General features: G+C 39.8%; 1 protein-coding gene across 3 annotated transcripts; it reads right to left on the bottom strand.

Annotated features, from left to right (window-relative positions):
- Positions 1-870: 870 nt before the first annotated feature.
- On the bottom strand, positions 871-10699 carry VAMP3 (vesicle associated membrane protein 3). 3 transcript variants are annotated; one of them, XM_074218565.1, is made up of 5 exons: positions 10618-10699; positions 7177-7258; positions 5495-5653; positions 3480-3531; positions 871-2776 (listed from the first exon to the last, which is right to left on the bottom strand). In XM_074218565.1, coding segments are annotated over exons 1-5 (315 nt in total). In that variant the 5' UTR covers positions 10620-10699; the 3' UTR covers positions 871-2756. The 3 variants fall into 3 exon arrangements, with proteins under 3 accessions (XP_074074666.1, XP_074074665.1, XP_074074667.1); XM_074218564.1 differs by lacking the exon at positions 10618-10699 and adding an exon at positions 10358-10453; XM_074218566.1 differs by lacking the exons at positions 871-2776; positions 3480-3531; positions 10618-10699 and adding exons at positions 3532-3616; positions 10358-10481.
- Between the last annotated feature and the right edge of the window lie 6921 nt (positions 10700-17620).

Consider the following 17620-nt stretch of genomic DNA (forward strand, 5'->3'; position numbering starts at 1 on the left):
AAGGCAAATTGAGTAATATTTAGCACTTTTAAAAATGCCAATGAGAAATTACAGCAAATATACACAAATTCCTTGAACAAAATCTTTTAATTGAATGACTTGACTGAGATTCTCTGTATTTTGCTCCAAGATGGTACACAGGGCTAGGAGACAAGAAAATCCAAGGTCGAATCTTACCTCATCACATACTATGTGACCCACAGGAAAATCATTTAACCTGTTTGCCTGTTTTCTCAAAATTAATGGGGAGGATAGTCCCTTTCATGGATGCTTATTCCATCTCTACACCGGTTGTCAACCTAACCCACAGCATCATATTCAGCCTGGACACCAGTTAAAGACAGCTGATCAAGTTGGACTATGACCAGAAAAAGGTTACCAAGATGTCAAAGAGCCCAAGATCATGTCATATAGACCCAGCTGAAGGAACCGGTAATGCTTAGCTGTGGAGAAGCAATGACTCAAGGGGTCCAAGTCAGCTGTGTTCAACTATGTGAAAGGGGGATGAGGTTTGTTCAGCCTGAGCCCAGGGGCCAGAATCTGGAGTAATGCAATTTGACAGGTGGCAAATGTAGGGGCCCAACAATCAGAATATGGTATAGTGGGGATTGTTTCAGTATATAGAACGATCAGCTGACTGTGGAGGTTCCTTCTAATTCTAAAATGCTATTGTGAATCTTTGATATTACTTGGATGGGGGTCACTTGGGTCTATAAAGTCGAATGGAAGCAGACAATGGGGAGGCAGGGGAATGCAGGGGGAACAGGGAGTAGGAGATGAAAGCAGAAGGGATAGGGCAATCCATTTCTAGGATGTAGCTGTCGCACAAAAATTCCAGTTTACAACTTGCAAAGAGCACAAGGACAAGTGTTACATTCATAAATATTTTATTTAGCACATTACAGAAAGGGAGGGCCTCAGTTTAAAACACATGGTCAGAGACAAACAAGGCATTCCTGGTTTAAGGCAGTAACTGGTGGGTTTAATAGGGCTAGATGCCAAGGCAAAGGAAGGAGCACCAGAGTTGGAGTGACAACCAGACAGGGGAATCTCTGTAAAGATAAGGGTGATGCTTAGTAAACTGACAGTTGTCCTCCCACTAGAGTTGTACAAAGGACAAGTTGTTTCTATATAAAGATAAAATATTTCAGTGATAGCAGAAAAAACAGGTGTTAAAAAACTAAACTTAAACCTCATTTGCTCTTTGTCTTAAGTTGTGTTATATGCAACAAACTGAATAGCAACTTCAGAACAATGAGTCACATTATGCTGAGATCTCAATTTTGCCCTAAGATCTCTTGTGGCTACTTTGTCTATCCATATAATCCCCTGTTCAGATCATGTGCTACGACACAAAAAGAGACTTAGTGTATTTTAGGAGTGTAACTGATGCATGTGTGATGGGTGAAATCTGAAATAACTGATAAATAAATAAATAACATTAGTTATTTCCAAAGCAACCCTTTGGATACACAACTGGATATATATGAACAATTCCAATTTTCTGTGCATCTCTTCCATGTAAAAAGTGCCACTGGTCACCTCAAAGGGCAAAAAGAAAGCATAATTTAGAAGTCTGATTTGGGAAACTGGAGGGAGAACTGGGAATAACAACAAAAATGAACAACTAACCATTAAAGTCATGAATGGTCTGATTTGGTGCCACAAAGTTGTTTCACACATAATTCTTAAGGACATGCCAAGGGTGGTTGGTTGTTCATATTGCAGCCTACAAATAAAACACTGTAGATGGAGACTATGGTGGAGGTGCAGAGGAGCAGACAGCTTCCAATCCACTTCTAATTTGGCTTCTTAGGGCAAAACACAAAGCACAAACACTTTGAAGGAGACAATGCAATATCAATATTCTAATTCTTTTGGAACTCTGACTTCCATTTGGCACTTTCTTAAGATATGGCAAACATGCCTTAAACTGAAACAAGCTGAGATTCTTTACTGGAGTTTAATGTTTTGGCAAAAATATAAATTTTGGTACTATCCACAGTACTCTTTTAAAAGTCATGTTTTAAAAGAAATTATTTCTGGTTAAAGTGATAGGTCACAGTGGTAGGGAAAGCAAACATCATCACCAATGACTCAGAAGTCCTCTTGTCAATGTAAAGGTGAATGACACCATCACATTGTCTCACTATCAGACATGAAACACAAAGGGAAGCATTCACTAGTGTTTACAAAGGATAGTGGGTTATTTGATAAGGCATCAGAAAAATATCAAAATAAGGCACAGCCTGTTCAATGTGACAGATTTGTGCTAAGCAATAGGTTAGTTTTCTTCTAGGAAGGCACACATTGTACATCTGATTATTCATTGGGTTAAAATGTAGATTAGAAAATGAGATTCATATGAAGAGGAAAGCATGTTTTAACAAATTTTTTTTAACCCCGTTTCTAGAAAGTCAATGGCAACATTACTTCTTCTAAGTCATGAAACTCTACAACTTAAGAAGTCTTCATCAGCCCATGTGGAAGTTTATCAAGGCACTGTACAAAATATGAGCTGAGCTACTGACACTTCTAATTAAGAGTATTATATGTGTGTGTATATATATATGTGTGTGTGCGTATTATATATATATATACTAAAGACAATTTCCTATAAATTGAACTTTACGTAAAAACCAACAAAAATAATTTTGTTTTATATATAACAGTATGTAAATTTGATAATACAGCAGGCTTAAGTCAAAAGACTTGATGATATTTCTCAAAGCACAGGCCTGAGCTTCATTGGTTGTTCATGAAGAAAAACTCCACACTAAAAGACAAGGGGAAGGGATAGAAGAAGAAAAGAAAATAATATTTTAGATGGTAATTCAAATTCATAATTTTTATCTAAAATTAATACTTTGGCTTAAATGATTAAGTTTTTGACAAGAAGTCATGAAAATTCCATTTTGGGAATACCCTTCTAAATAAAGCTGGTCAAGATTTTCCAGAAAAAAAAAATCTTCATTCATATCAACTTCTTTTTAAAGAAGGTACTCACTAATATCTGCAGAATAAACAGTGTCTAGAAGACATATTTCTCTAAACAATTTCCAACTATTAGGCTAAAAATGGCAATGGACTTTGTCAGATCAGCTTGAATGTAAATATTCAGCAATGTTAGAAATAGATAAAAATACCCACATTGAAGAGATCAAGGGTTGACTGAAGTCAAGAAATAAGATTTAGCTAAAAGAATAAATCAAATTTAATTACATAGTAACAGTAGAATAATAATATGGTTAAACACTGCTGGAGGAAATGGGTTGAGAGAAGAAAAAAAGGAGAGGGAGGAAAAGAAGAGGAGAAAGGAGAGGAAAGAGGGGTGAGGAAAGAGAAAAGAAAAAAAAGAGGAGGGAGGAGAGAAGAAAGAGAGGCAAGAGGGGACAGAGAGAGAAGAGAAGGAAAAGCTTTATTAGCTTAAAACTGAACTAAGACTTTTGGGATGTTATATATCGAGAACATGCACTCACCAATGATGATAATGATGATGACAATCACAACAGTAATCAGAATCGCCCACATCTGTAACAAAACATATTCCATTCCACAACTTCAAATGTGGAGATTATCCTGCTTACTGAAGAATACCATACAATAGTGAAACATCCTGATAAGAGACAAATTAGATCGTTCTACTCATTGGAAAAGAAATTAAGGAAGCTAATAACTTCTTATCAAGAAATAATAAAACAAAGTCAAAAGAAGAAAAAAAAAGAAGAAAACATGAAATACCTCATTGGAAAAACAACAACCTGGAAAATATATCAAAGAGAAGTGATTTAAGATTTACTGGATTAACTGAAAGGTATGAACAAAAATGAAGCCTAGACATTATCTTTCTTTGTTTTTTTTTTTTCGTTTTGCAAGGCAATGGTGTTAAGTGGCTTGCCCAAGGCCACACAGCTAGGTAATTATTAAGTGTCTGGGGCCACATTTGAATTCAGGTACTCCTGACTCCGGGGCCTGTGCTCTATCTATCCACTGCACCACCTAGCTGCCCCTAGACATTATCTTTCAAGAAATTATCAAAGAAACTGTCCAGATCCTAGGAACCAGAAGGTAAAATAAGAAGAATTCACCAATCTCCTCCTGAAAGAGATCCCAAAATGAAAACTCCCAAGATTACAGCCAAATTCCAGAGCTCCCAAGTAAAGGAGAAAAATCTCTGCAAGCAGTTAGGAAGAAAAAATTTAAATATCATGGTACCACAGTCAGGATAACACAAGATTCAACAGCTTTTACATTAAAGGATCAGAGGGCTTGGAAAATGACATTTGAAAGGGCAAAGTAGCTAGGATTATAACCTAGAACCACCTATCCAGCAAAACTGAGTATAATCCTATAGGGATGGGGTGGTGGAAGGACATTCAATAAAATATAAGACTTTCAAGCACTCCTGATAGATGGACTCTGGACCTCTAAGGTACTTAGGATCCTGTTTTGGTTTATTTAATATCTGACTGGGTACCAAGAGACTCATATTCCTGGGTCCCCCATGTGAGGAAAAGATCACTACTTCATCTGGGTAAAACTTTCCAAACAAGCAAAAAGACAAAAAGGACTCCAAAACTTATAAGGGTACATTTGGTAATTCTGAAAAAAATTAAATCTTCTTTGACCACTATTACTTTGTGGCTACTTTCTAATCTTCTGCCAAGCATGCTGTGGTCTTTTCTGTGGTAAACTGATCATTCCATCTCTGACGTGGACTATGTACCCTGTGCCTTTAGTTCTGCCAGATTCCCTGAATTTTCTGCTGGGTTTTGAATACTCTGTTCTACATAAGCCTGTCACAGAATATGGGGAATTCTTGTTGGTACAAAGGGGTAGAAAAAGACAGCAATGATGTTCACCATTTATATAACACTTCAAAATGTACAAAACACTTTTCTCCTGACAAGCCTATAAGGTTGAGAGGGAGTATTCACAGTGCTATAAAAGATGGAAGCAACCTTACATATGATCTAACCCAATTCCCCCCAGCCTTTTTTTTAAAACAGATAAGGACAATGAGGCTCAACAGATTTCTGTGATTTGCCTTCAGGCATTCTGGAATTAGGACTTAAGCCAATGTCTCTGATTCTTTCAGTCCTGTACTAAATCACACCATTTGTAAACACTTTGGGAATCATAGGACAACTTCAAACTGAAATAGACTTCAGTGATCCTCTATTCCAACCCCAGATTCTACAAATGAGTACAACAAGGTACGGAAGGTCATTTGTCAAAGGTCCCTGGGGAAGTCAGCAGGACCTTTTGATTTCGTATTGCCTATGAAACTCATCTTTGGGACTGATGGGCAGTTTAAGTGTAGACTCTACAAATACTTTTGGCAGGAAGGCAATTAAAGTCATCTTTTCTGGGCCACTGGATTCACAAAGGCCATGTCTATGACCTTTGTATAAATGAAGAACCCTCTAGAACTGATTCTCACTGAAGAATAGGATCCGTGTAGACAAAGTTGTCAAAAAGGGAGTGACCTCACCTTGCAATTCTTCCACCAATATTTCCTCTTCAATTTGGCTGCACTTGTCTCAAACTGGGAAGCCCCTGCTTGCAGTGCTTCAGCACGGTCATCCAACTCAGAAAGTTTCTGATCGCGCTCCAGAACTTTGTCCACATTGACTCGCATAATGTCCACTACCTAAACCAAGAGGTTTACAAAAGTTAGAGACCAAATAGAATTTCCCTGTGAAATCAATTAGTGCATTTCCCCTCCCAATTTTTTTTTTTCAGGAAAACTTTGTTACTTTTGGTAAAAGATCTCAACTACATTTCCAAAGAAAAGAACAATTACAATGTTATTAGAAAGGAAGAGTGATAGAACAGAATTAGAGTTTCTGAGAGTGAAAATGATTTTTCAGAATTAATAGAAGATTATCAAGCCTTCATGTTACCATATTTACTGAGCTATGTTTTATAAAACAGGTTTATCTAAAACTTTATGAAAGTACTTAGTATAGTGGAAGTAAATAAGCTTAAAAACTTGATCAGCTAAAGGGCACACGGACACACAGACACACACACACACACACAAACACACACACAAACAGCAGAGAAGGGAGCAGCTCACCCACCTATAAACTAAAAGTTAATTATTCCTATAATTGCAGCAATTAAAATTGAATTGTTTGGGACCCTGCAATAGTCACATCTTGTTTTGTAAATATCTAAAGGAGCTTGGGGAAAAATGTCTTTTTCAGTTTGTATTATAATATCCCCTCCTGCAGGTGCTTAACAGAAAATAATTCCTTTGTATAATTTATGCAGCAAATAAATTGCTTGATCTTGTCCTTCTCTTAGGTTCTTGGTCCTGCAAAGGCCTGAGAAACTTGGTTCAGCAGTTTGTAAAAAAAAAAAAAATTGTTATGATTCTAATACACCCAATTCTAACAAAATAGTTTATTATTATTAAATGTAATAATTGATAAATTATCAATAACTTAATAATCCCATTATTATTGTTGTTTTGATGGGAAAAGATTCTACAAATTCTTTTCACACTAGCACTTTAAAGATTTGTAAAAGCACTTTATATCCAGATCACCCCATTTTACAAATAAGCTACTGAGGCTCCAAGAAGTGAAAGGATTTTAGTGTTGTCACAGAAGGACTAGTGCCTGAAGCAGGATTCAATGGTCAAGAACAGTTTGCAAACATTGTCAAAGACTTTTTAAAAACTCAAAACATCAAGTTAAAGGGAGATCTATAATAATCAATTTTGTTTGTTCTATAATCCTGAGGGGGAAAAACCCCCTGTATTTTATTTGATCAGTCTTTCAAATTCAGTCATGGAGGTTAGTATTCCTGCTGCCTTTATATCCCTAGCATTTAACATGATGTCTGGCACAGGATGACTGATTGCGAGTTGCCCCAGAGAAGCAATTTGTGCATCCACAGGGCAGGACATCTGGAAACTGAGTCTTTACAGCACTCTTGTAGGGAAGGGATAATTTGGCTGACAGCTCTCAGGGAATTTTTTCCCCTCTGAGTTTAACTGATTCACTTTAATTAGGGAGTGTCTGTCTCTGCCCAGATCAGAGATGTTAGAAACCATGGATGGCCATGGCCTTTTTGCAGTGTACTGTGAATTTCCATCCAAAGAGTTCCATTCGTGGTCCGTGACCAGTCCCATCCTGTTCCCCCCCCCCCCATCCAAAGCGGTACCTCATCAACTTGATTCTGTGTCTGCTGAAGCCGGCGGTTGCTGCCAGAGGCAGCCCCAGAAGTAGGGAGCCCACTTGTTGACCTGTAACATACAATGTTATAACCATCAGCAAATCACAACATTTTAAAAAGAAATTTATACCTGAGAATATAGAGAGGTCCCACTTAGTTCAAATAATGAACCCCCTAAACTGGTTGCTTATAGCTGCTATTCAAAGCTATGATTAAGATAAAATATGGTGACTGGTTCCAGCCCTATGGAAATACAAAGTGCAAATCTGAGTTAGATAAGAACTCTGGATCTCCTAGCACAACACAGTAAAGAGAAACTACAATGGAATACTAACTTCTTTAATTTTTTTCTTTCAAACATAATCTTTTTGATAGTAACCAGTGAACTTCTTCAAAAACCTTTTAGTTCCTTGAGATTTCCCCAAGATACTGTGAATTAAGTTCTCCAGAGAGCTAGCCTAGACTCAACATATTCTATATTGTACCATGACCCAAAAGGCACTGCTTTTAACTTCCTAGTTTCAGAAGCTTATATAATTTCTTCAGTATAATGGTAGCTAATGTTAATGGTAGAGATTGTGCTATACATTATTTCTACCTGATTCTTACAACAAACCAAGGGAGTAAGTAGGTTCTAAAAGTATTCTTTTTGCAGATGAAAAAACTGGGCTTAGGAAAGTCAGGTGACTCATCAGAGTCTGAACCAGTCAGGGACCAAACAATGTGGGAGAGGGGTTAGTTGAGAGGTGGATCTTTCTGGGATTCAGAGTGAATGTAAATAGAAATAGTTTCTATTTAGACAGAAACTTCTAAGGGTCTTCCCCTTTCAGGTTGATTCTTTTTTTGATTATATAAAAGAGGCTTTTGCTGTTTCTTTTCTTTTTTTACAAACTTCCTCACTAGTTTTCTTTTTTTTTTTTTTTAAAGAGGTCAATCCTGGCCTGTCTTATCTAACCTAAATCACTGGATGGGCATTGCTTTGGTCTAACTATGACCTGGGAAAGACCTAGCTTTAAAAGATTTGCACTGCATGCAGGGCCATCTCCGACCATCCTGATCCATCTCTAGTCACTGGACCCAGAAAGTTTTGGAGAAGAAAGTGAATCTGGTGATTTTGCACAGCTTCCCCACTTAACTCCTGAGCATAACATAGCATCACCATCCTGAGGTCATGGTTTTCTTTGAGAACAAGGACAAACACTGCTGCCCGGCACCATGCCAAGTGCTGGAGATTCACACAAAGGCAAAAAAACATCACCTGCTCTCAAGTTCTTGATCTAATGCAGGGACAGGGACTATCCGGGAGGGCAAAATCATCTGTTCTGGTGCTGCCAAGGGTGACTGCAGGTGGGATTAGAAATTCAATAAATCTATGATTTTTAGGGGGTGAATTAATTATTTGACCAATATAGCAGGATAATTTTTTAAATTGATAATTTTGTATGGTCCATGAATGATGTTATAAATATCCAAATGGCCCTTGGCAGAAAAAAGCCTTCCCACCCCTGATCAAATGAGAGGAATCACTCTTAAATTAAGGAAGACTATCACCAATTTTTATAGAAGGGAGGCTTTTAGCTTGAAGGAAAAGACCCAGAAATCGGGAATGGGCAGTGAAAAGACATGGAACTGGGGAATGGGGAATCTTGGCTGAAGGATGAATGAGGAAGTCAATGTGACTATATTGGAGAACATGTGAATACTAGTAAGGTACACAGAGGGTGGACAGGTAATAGGATCTAGGTTATGAAGAGCTTTAAAGGCCAGACAGAGGAATTGAACTTGACCCAAGAGGCAATGGGGAACCACTGGAACTTATCAATAGCGAAATGAAATGATTAGATTTGTTTTAAGAAGATCACTGGCAGTTGAGGGGAGAATAGTTTGGAAGGGAGAGACATGAGACAGAAGTCAACCAGAAGGTTATTACAATAGTGTAGGTGTGAGGTAAGGAGGGTCTGCACCAAGGCAGTAGCAGTATCATAGGAAGGGAAGATGTTCAGAGAGATGTAAAGATAAAATCACCAGTACATGATATAGGGCAAGAAAATGAGCTTAGTTTTAAAGAAGAAAATCAATTCATATGGGTTCAGGGTATTTTCATAGTTAAGCCTAAGAGCTGTGCACCAATACTTCACCTCATCTCCATTAAGGAAAACAGCCGAGTTCATCTACTACAATTATTCTTTCTTTTCTGAATCTGATTTTCAGGAATGGTGATTATTGAACTCATTCTGCCACTAAATGGTTGGTTCTCATCCTTTGTTATTGAAGATGACCAAAATGACATCACCTATGTCTGAGTGGCTGATCAGACCAATACAAACTTGGAATGCTCTACCACAGGTCAGGTACAAATAGTTCCTGCGAACACCTGGGGTGGGCACTCTAAACTAAATGGTGGATAAGTGGGGCAAGTGTTTAATTAGTTCTGACTTTGCCTATTCTTCAAGGCCAAGCTCAAATTTTCCCCTTGAATTCAATACATGTTTATTGCACCCCTAATTTTTGTTTTAAAAAAGTGTCTGTGGGGCAGCTAGGTGGTGCAGTGGATAGAGCACCAGCCCTGGTGTCAGGAGGATCTGAGTTCAAATGTGACCTTAAACACTTAATAATCACCTAGCTGTGGGGGCAAGTGGGCAAGCCACTTAACCCCATTTGCCTTGCAAAATCTTAAATAAAAAGAAAAGTGTCTGAGCTAAGGTCCTCCCTGGGGATGCAAAGTCAAGATAAATTTAATAATACCTACCCTCGAGAAGCTTAGGTTCTACTGGGTAGAGATCCATCACATCACTACAAAATGTGTATAAGGTAATCGCAAATAATTGGAAAAAGAAGAAACTGCCCATAATGGGGAGAGAATTAGAAAGGATTTCTCCTACAAGGGGCATTAGAATGCTGCTTTGAAGGAAACGTTATTCCTTGACCATTCCAACCCAGAGTCGATCCTTTTTCTTAGACAGTAAGGTTATTTTCGTGGTGCTCTCCCTCAACAGGAATTCGAATTGTTGTGAAACCAGAGTCTGTTTTGTATCATCCAAAATGCTTAATAGTATTTATTGGCATATTGACCAACTCAGTGGCACAAGGGGCAAGGTGCCATAGCAGGGGTCGTCGGGAAGAGCTGAGGTTCAATTCTGCCTTAGCTGCGTGACCCTGGACAACTCACCTCATCCTGCTTGCCTCAGTTTACCCATCTGTAAAATGAGCTGGAGAAGGCACTAGAAACCCGCTCCAGTCTCTCCGCCCCCCCATGGGGTCACGAGGTCCGGTGCGACGCCGCCCGCGGGGCCCGGGAGGGCGGGGCCGCGCACGCGCACACCAGCGCCTCAGCGCCCCTCCCCCACCCGGCCGGCCACGCCCCAGCGCGGGGCGCCCCCCGCCCCCCGCCCCCGGGCTCGGCGGCCCGGCCCCACGGCGGCCACTCACATCTCGGCGGCGTCGGGAGAGGCTCGGCTTCGGCGGGCGTCGGCGGGGCGAGGGGCGCTGAGCGTGGGGCGGCTCCCGGACTCCCGGCTCCCGGCCCTCGGCTTCCGTGACTGACCGGCGGGCGGGGCGCGGCCGGCGAGGCGGCGGCGGGGGCGGGGCCTGGCGGGGAGGCGGGGCCTGGCGGGGCGGCGGGCGCACGCACGCACGCGCGCGCGCACCCGTCGGGGAGAGGAAGCGGGCCGGGGCGCGCGCGCGGCCGCGGCTGTCCCTGAGGAAGTCGGGAGGGCGGGGGCGCGCGCGCGCGCGTCCCGACTAACGGACCCAACGGACTTCGCGAGCAACGGCGCCGGGACGGGCGGGGCAAGCCCGGCTGCACGCTCCTTCCGGCCCCGCCCTGCCCCACCCCCCCGGCCCCGCGGAGGGCTGGTGAGGGTGGGGCCGGCGCCCTAGTCGACCTTTGCCCCGACACCTGTGACCTCGCGGGGGGCGGGGGAGGGGTAGCCGGGGGCCCCGTGCGCGCATGCGTGCAGTGCTCCCTCGTAGGCCGCCCCGGGGAGGCCCCGCGGCGCCACACCCACTGACCTGTGCCATGCGTGGGGGGTCTCTTCACCCCAAGTCTGGCCACGCAGACTTCCCTTAAAGTGGAGTGCAAACGGATAACATCCATTGTGTTGGCTTGGGGGAATGAGCCTGCTGCCGCCCGTGGGCTTTTTTCCAGTCATTCCCAAATACATGCACGAGAGGAGCAGATTCAGTGTTTGCTACGGGCCTTTCTGTGGAGTCGTAAGAAAATGCACCTCCTCAAGCGCAATTTAAGCCCAATGAGATGCTGCTTCCCTGGGCTTTGCACCCTTCGCTTTAGGGTGGGCCCCCGGCTCTCTCAGCTCCTCCTTTGGGGACTGGGCAAGGAACGGGTCCCATCTCAATCTGAATTTTTCTCATAAAAATGAGGTCACGGTTCTAGGACCTACAGGCTTTCAAGTCATGAATCGTTTTTTACATTTTTAAATAAAAATGTTGCTGCACTTAAAAAAAACGTAAAAAATCATTCTTGGCTCTCCTGGCAGTGGAAGTTGGCCATCTGGCCATAGTTTCTTGAATTTTTGATCTAGATGATTTTTTTTTTTAGTTTTTCCAAGGCGATGGGGTTAAGTGGCTTGCCCAAGGCCACGCGGCTAGGTCATTATTAAGTGTCTGAGGCTGGATTTGAACCCAGGTCCTCCTGACTCCAGGGCCGGCGCTCTACCCACTGCGCCACCTAGCCGCCTCTAGATGATTCTTTGAAGCTCAAAATGCTGTGTTCTTGTTTGTCCTTCATTCTTGACCCATCGGGGATGGAGTCCCGTGACCTGCATGAATTGGATTTGAATGGGATAAAGTCTGAGATTTCTTCAGTAGAATATTATAGATTAGAAATAGTTGAGGTGTATGTTATGTCCCTTCTGCCCCTCCTCCCCTGACAAGCAATTTAATGTTACCTTGACCATAATGCAAAGAGTAAACTGACCCTGTCTTATCTGGACTGAAGTCCAGATGGTTCTACATTCCTTGTCCTGTCTCTGAATTATATGCTTTTTCTTTAGATTAATTTACACATATAGAGGATGGGTCAGTGGGGGGGTGGTGGTGGAATTTCTTTAGGATAAATCTCAGATTTCTTGCCCTTGCACCCCTTTTCTATGTTTTAAGGTGGAGCAAGGGGTCCAATTCTCGAGAATTGAATAAAACTTTTCATACCTTGAGAAATCTCTAAGTTTTATTTAAGTAGGTAAACTCATCCCACACCGATTTAAGTCATTATCTGCACCTTCTCCTCTGGAGTCATCTGAGTCCGGTAGCAAGATGTAGATCAGGACTTCTGGCGATGGCCAGTTCTGGGGCTCAGTTAACAGGTATTACTGATCATTGATCTTGCCCATGGCCAGGGCACGCCTGCTGGGCTGATCACTGGAGAGTTTTGCCCAGCCTATGGGAGGAAAGGCTAGAGATACCAGAGATGCCCTCAAGGACTACAGGACAGCTGGAGACCTGACTGACAGCTGTGCAGCTTTCCTAAGAAAACAAGTTCCAGGCTCAGTACTGAAATAGATTTTGTATCTTTTAATTGATCTATTTACAATTCATTTCTTTTGTACTGTAACTACTTAAATCACAGTTCCTTTCTCTGAACTTAGTTTAGAAATTCAGCTAGTCTGCAATGAGTTAATTTTAAAAATCCAGTTCTCTTGCCTCAAGGAAATCTGCTTTCTTTGGGGGATGAAGATGGATACCAGGAATATGTTTATACCACAAAACTATCCTTCAAGGATACTGAATTTGCTATCCAAAGAAATCTGAATTTGTAGGTAGACCTAGACCATGAATATTCTTTAGTCCCCGGAGGGGAAAAGGGAGTTATTGTCCCTCATTCCAAATTTTCAACCCATCATATTGTTCCTCAAGCCTCATTTCTGTAAACAGTCATATTGACTTTGCCATTCGTGATGCTGAACTCTTGTAGCCAATTATAAGTTGTTCCCTTTGTATGAAATCCTGTTTTTTGCTCTATACTCACCAAAAACCTTTAAAAAAGAATTGTCTCCTGCCATTTGGGGGTGAGGTCTTAGCTTTGCTGAGAAAGCTGAGATCCTAGTTATTGGTAAATTGGCATTTTGCTGACAAATTGAGTATGCTTAGAAATGTCTCAGTTTACCTTATTTTAACTGGTAAAGTACCAACCCTAAAGGCAATAGGAGTTAAGAAAAGGGAGTGAGCTTTGATTACTCAGTGTGGGCAAGGAGTAGTCAAAGAAGGCTATACTGGCAAGATGGGACCTGCGTTGGGACTTGAAGGATGGATAGAATTTGAATACATAGAAGGGAGTAAAAGTATTTAGAACCTTGTGCGCAAAAGTAGAGAGGGGAAAAAAATGGCCATAGAATAGTGAGGACGTCTGTGGTGGAGTAGTTAATAAGACTAAAAGCACTGCAGTAAATGTTAGTAATTCAGATTTAATTGAAAAGAAAGTCAACCCCTCTCCCTCCCAATAAATACAAGGGGTTGTTAAACATTTAGTAGCACATCCTGGAACTGGGTCAAATGAGTGACTTTTGGGGGGGGGGTATAATAGAAAAAAATATATATATATATAAAATATATATATATATAAATGTGTGTGTGTGTGTGTGTGTGTGTGAATCTGTTGAAAGACCTTATATTAATGAAATCCCAGGTTGGAGTTGAATGGATTCAAAGTGGGACGAGGCTCTTCAGGGAGAGACCAGGTTGGATATTATTGCAATAATCCATGTGGGGAAAGGTGACTAGGGCCTAGGCTAGGGTGCTGGCAGTGGGAATGGAGGGGAGCCCTGTAAAATTTTAAACAACTTGGAAGATTGTCACTACTAGTGATTCAAAAGGCTTCATTAGTTACATGTTTTTCATTCAGTTTGGTATTTTAAATCCAAAGGTTTTAAATGATTTGTCTCTAACCCTTTTAAATAACTTTATTATCTAAAAATTTTAAATTATTTGCAAATTTGTAAATTGAGTTTGCAAAAATTCCTGGGATGCTCATGGAAGGGGCCATGTTCATTAGAGACAGATACTGGACCCAAACTTTATTTATTAAATAGAAACGTCACAAAGTTAAGCAAAATGTGCCCTGATTTTAAATGGCCGAGAAATTTAAATTAAGAACAAAACACACCCACACTTAGTATGGGGAAATTTTCTTCATTTTTAATTTACAGCAGAAAGAATATAAAGCATTCAGAAAACATTTTCCATATTTTAAGGGCAATTCAAAACATTTTGCATGGTTCCAGCAGCTGAGTTCTTCAACAGATCCATTGATTCAGTGATGCTTTACATGCACAATTACAAAAATAAAACTTACAAAAAGGAGACATCTAGACTAGTTTTACATGCAAGTCTTGGGGACCCCCCGTTGGGCGCCAACTACTGTGTGGAACTGCCATAAGCGACCGTGCAACCATAGAGGGGGTTCATGTTATAGTCTTTATTTCGTTCACACAGTACAGCTGATTTCAAATGTGTAATAATAGCAATTAAATTTTCAGGAGACAGAATAATATTAGCTATTAATTTTTATAATGAAATCCTACTCCTGGCACTTGGGAATTCAGATTATCCAAGAAAGCTGCGCTTACCTATCATCTTATACTCAAAACTATGATCCACAACCAAGAAAAGGGCGATCAGAAATGCGTTATTTCAGTGGAAGTGCATTTTTAACTAACTCAGTGGTCAATGTTATATAGGTGGGTTATTTAGTAGGCTTTAAACCTACTTTCTCTTCCCTCCATGAAGACCCTCTGAGTTGGAAGAGTAACATTAAGTATTTCTATATCTTACTGAGTCTTCTATCTTGACCATCTAATAAATGTATGTGAAACCTTTTTTTGTAGAAATATGAGGGTTAAAACAAATCCACTGAGGTCATTACTCTTGTTAAAAAGATCCATTCTTTTCATTATAACAAATGGAATAAACATGTCTAAATTCTTTCAGTTTTAATGCAGGACATTTCAAAAGATCTGGCCTTCACATTCTATTCCCATTTGTGTATGCAATTATGTATATGTGTGTATGAGTGTATAATACTCAGTGTTCTCCTACAGGCCCAATTTTGTAAAATAATAGATATTTTGGGACTGCAACAGCTGCAGCATGAGCCACACACTTAAAAAAAATTGAGTTAGGTCAGTTTACAAATGTACAGGTGGCTGTTCGTTGTGGGACTGTCACTGTTGTCAGAGCTGATCACGAGCAGTAAGACATATACTGTACAGTAATTCAAGGTTGGCAGTGAAAGGAAGTAATTAAAAAACAAGTACAATTATAGAAAAGGCACCAAGAGCACTGACCCCAGTTTTTACCCCAATCCTTTTGTAATATACCTTCCTTCCAAAGACACCAGTTTAAAAGCTTCTTATTTGTGAATATTTTTAGGCTTCACAACAAGCCTTGCATTTTAACTTACAGTTGATGGCCAAAATCAAGTAAGAACAAAACTAATTGTCATAAACTTTACACCAACTGATCGTCAGACTTAGCTTGGAAATTTTAAACTGGTATCCGCAAATACTAACTTACCCTCTCTTAATTTAACAATAGTAGTTTCTATTTTTTTTTAAAGTATCTGATTTCTTTGGCTCCTCATTATGTGGAAATAGTAATATACCATGACACCCCTACAAGACCAGTTTGCATCATTTTAATTTTTAATTTTTAAATTTTTTGTGCAATTTTTTTATTACATTTTCTGACTTCCAGCAGGAGATATGAAAATGTGAAACATATTTTTCTACTTTCAGACTATTTCTTTTTTTTTTTTCAGTTTATGTTCATTCTAAGTGTTCTTTATTGGAGTGAGTGGATGGTGTTAAGCTATATACTGTTTTTTCTTATGATTATCTGCTTTGCAAAATTAACTTAATTTTCTTAAGCAATATTAGCATTCACATTACTTGGCACCATTGGCAAAAAAAGTTAAAATAAAATTAAATAAACTCCTGGTAGCCAAAATTAAATGTAAACATATCCTTTTTTTTTGTTTGTTTTTAGTAATGTTACTCTGCCTTTTTTCCTAAATCTAAATACAGTAGCTCTTTTTTTTTGCAGTTTAGTCATGCTTTAGCAAAATGTTCTTCTAAAGAACATTTAAAATAAAGTACTCTTATAGTGAAATAAAGTTTTTGTTTCATTTTACAGACCATAGCCACTAATGCTTTGCTTTTTTTCATTTCTTTTTTTCTTGAATTCATGCACATATCTCTGTTTTAATATATACAATATGTACAAACAATACATCCACACTTTTCTCGCTCATTCAGACAAAACTATACAAATAATAATTTTATCTTGCCATGTTATTGACCCTTTGTGAATAAAATATTTAGTAATTAATATAATCCCTTTCAAATAGTATTTCTCATTTTCCATTTCTACTTTCTATATATACAGAAACTGCTCAGTTTTGATGAAATATCGCCAAAATATGGAATTTACTGGCCAGAACGCAGCACCACACTGATCTTTTAAGTGGCATAATGTCCAGGCAATGTTTATGGTTCCTCAGAATGACTAAGAATTTCCAAGGTTACTAAAAAAAAAAGCTACATGCTTTACTAATTATTCTACATAACTTTCATCTCCCATGAAAGTAAGGCAAAAAAATAAAGTGCTGGACATGAGAAAAAGGACATGATGACTGATATACTTTGCAGGTTCTAGGAAAAAACCACACACACACACACACATGAAAGAAACTTTCAAACTTTCCTTAAGCTGTACTTTCCTTATTTCCCATGCATTACCCGTTTGCTTCACACATCCACCCCTCTGCAAATTTCCACAAGACATTAAAAACCTGCAGATTTAAAAAGTTGCATTAAGTGTGCTGTAGAGATTTAAAAAAAAAAGTAGAAGAGCAAAGGAAATGAGAACACACGGACCCAATAAAGATTTGTACGATCTAAGCCCTCCACCGAGAATCCCAAAGATTCAGCTTCTTGGAAATGATTGACAGGTGCAGGAATAGCATTTTCTCTGTTGCTCGTGCATTCCCACCTTTTCTTAACTATGTTTTTTGGTATAATATTTGTCCAGTTCCACACGATGTTTGAATACAGCCCTAGATGAGGATAACCGCTTCTTTCTGAGAGAAGGCAGCCTCTCACAGATTCCTCCTGGTGTCTTGTTCTCCCATGATCCAACAGAAGATTGAGTTCCAAGATGTCTTGCTGAACAAATTAAAAGTTGTCCATGAAAGTGCAAATGCAATGACCAAAACATTACTGTTAAAATCCTGCAGTTGAGCTTCCGAAAACTGCAGTGGGTTTTATTTGTTTTGTTTTGTTTTGTTGTTGTTGCATGTCTCTGCTAAAAACAGAAAATGAAAACAGTCTGAAAAGCAATGTCACATTGCTACGGGATGCTGCTGCTGCTGCGGGTCTTCAAGTTCCTTGGCCTTTTTCAATTCTTTCACTCTGAAAAAATA

Source organism: Macrotis lagotis, chromosome 1, assembly GCF_037893015.1.
Source record: "Macrotis lagotis isolate mMagLag1 chromosome 1, bilby.v1.9.chrom.fasta, whole genome shotgun sequence".
Lineage (NCBI taxonomy): Eukaryota > Metazoa > Chordata > Mammalia > Peramelemorphia > Peramelidae > Macrotis > Macrotis lagotis.

Excerpts from the sequence above, each read along its gene's own strand:
- VAMP3 (XM_074218564.1), bottom strand. Across the intron at positions 5,654-7,176 it reads CACAGAATCAAGTTGATGAG|GTAGTGGACATTATGCGAGT; the intron begins GTACCGCTTTGG and ends CTCTTGGTTTAG. Across the intron at positions 3,532-5,494 it reads ATTGGTGGAAGAATTGCAAG|ATGTGGGCGATTCTGATTAC; the intron begins GTGAGGTCACTC and ends GTTTTGTTACAG.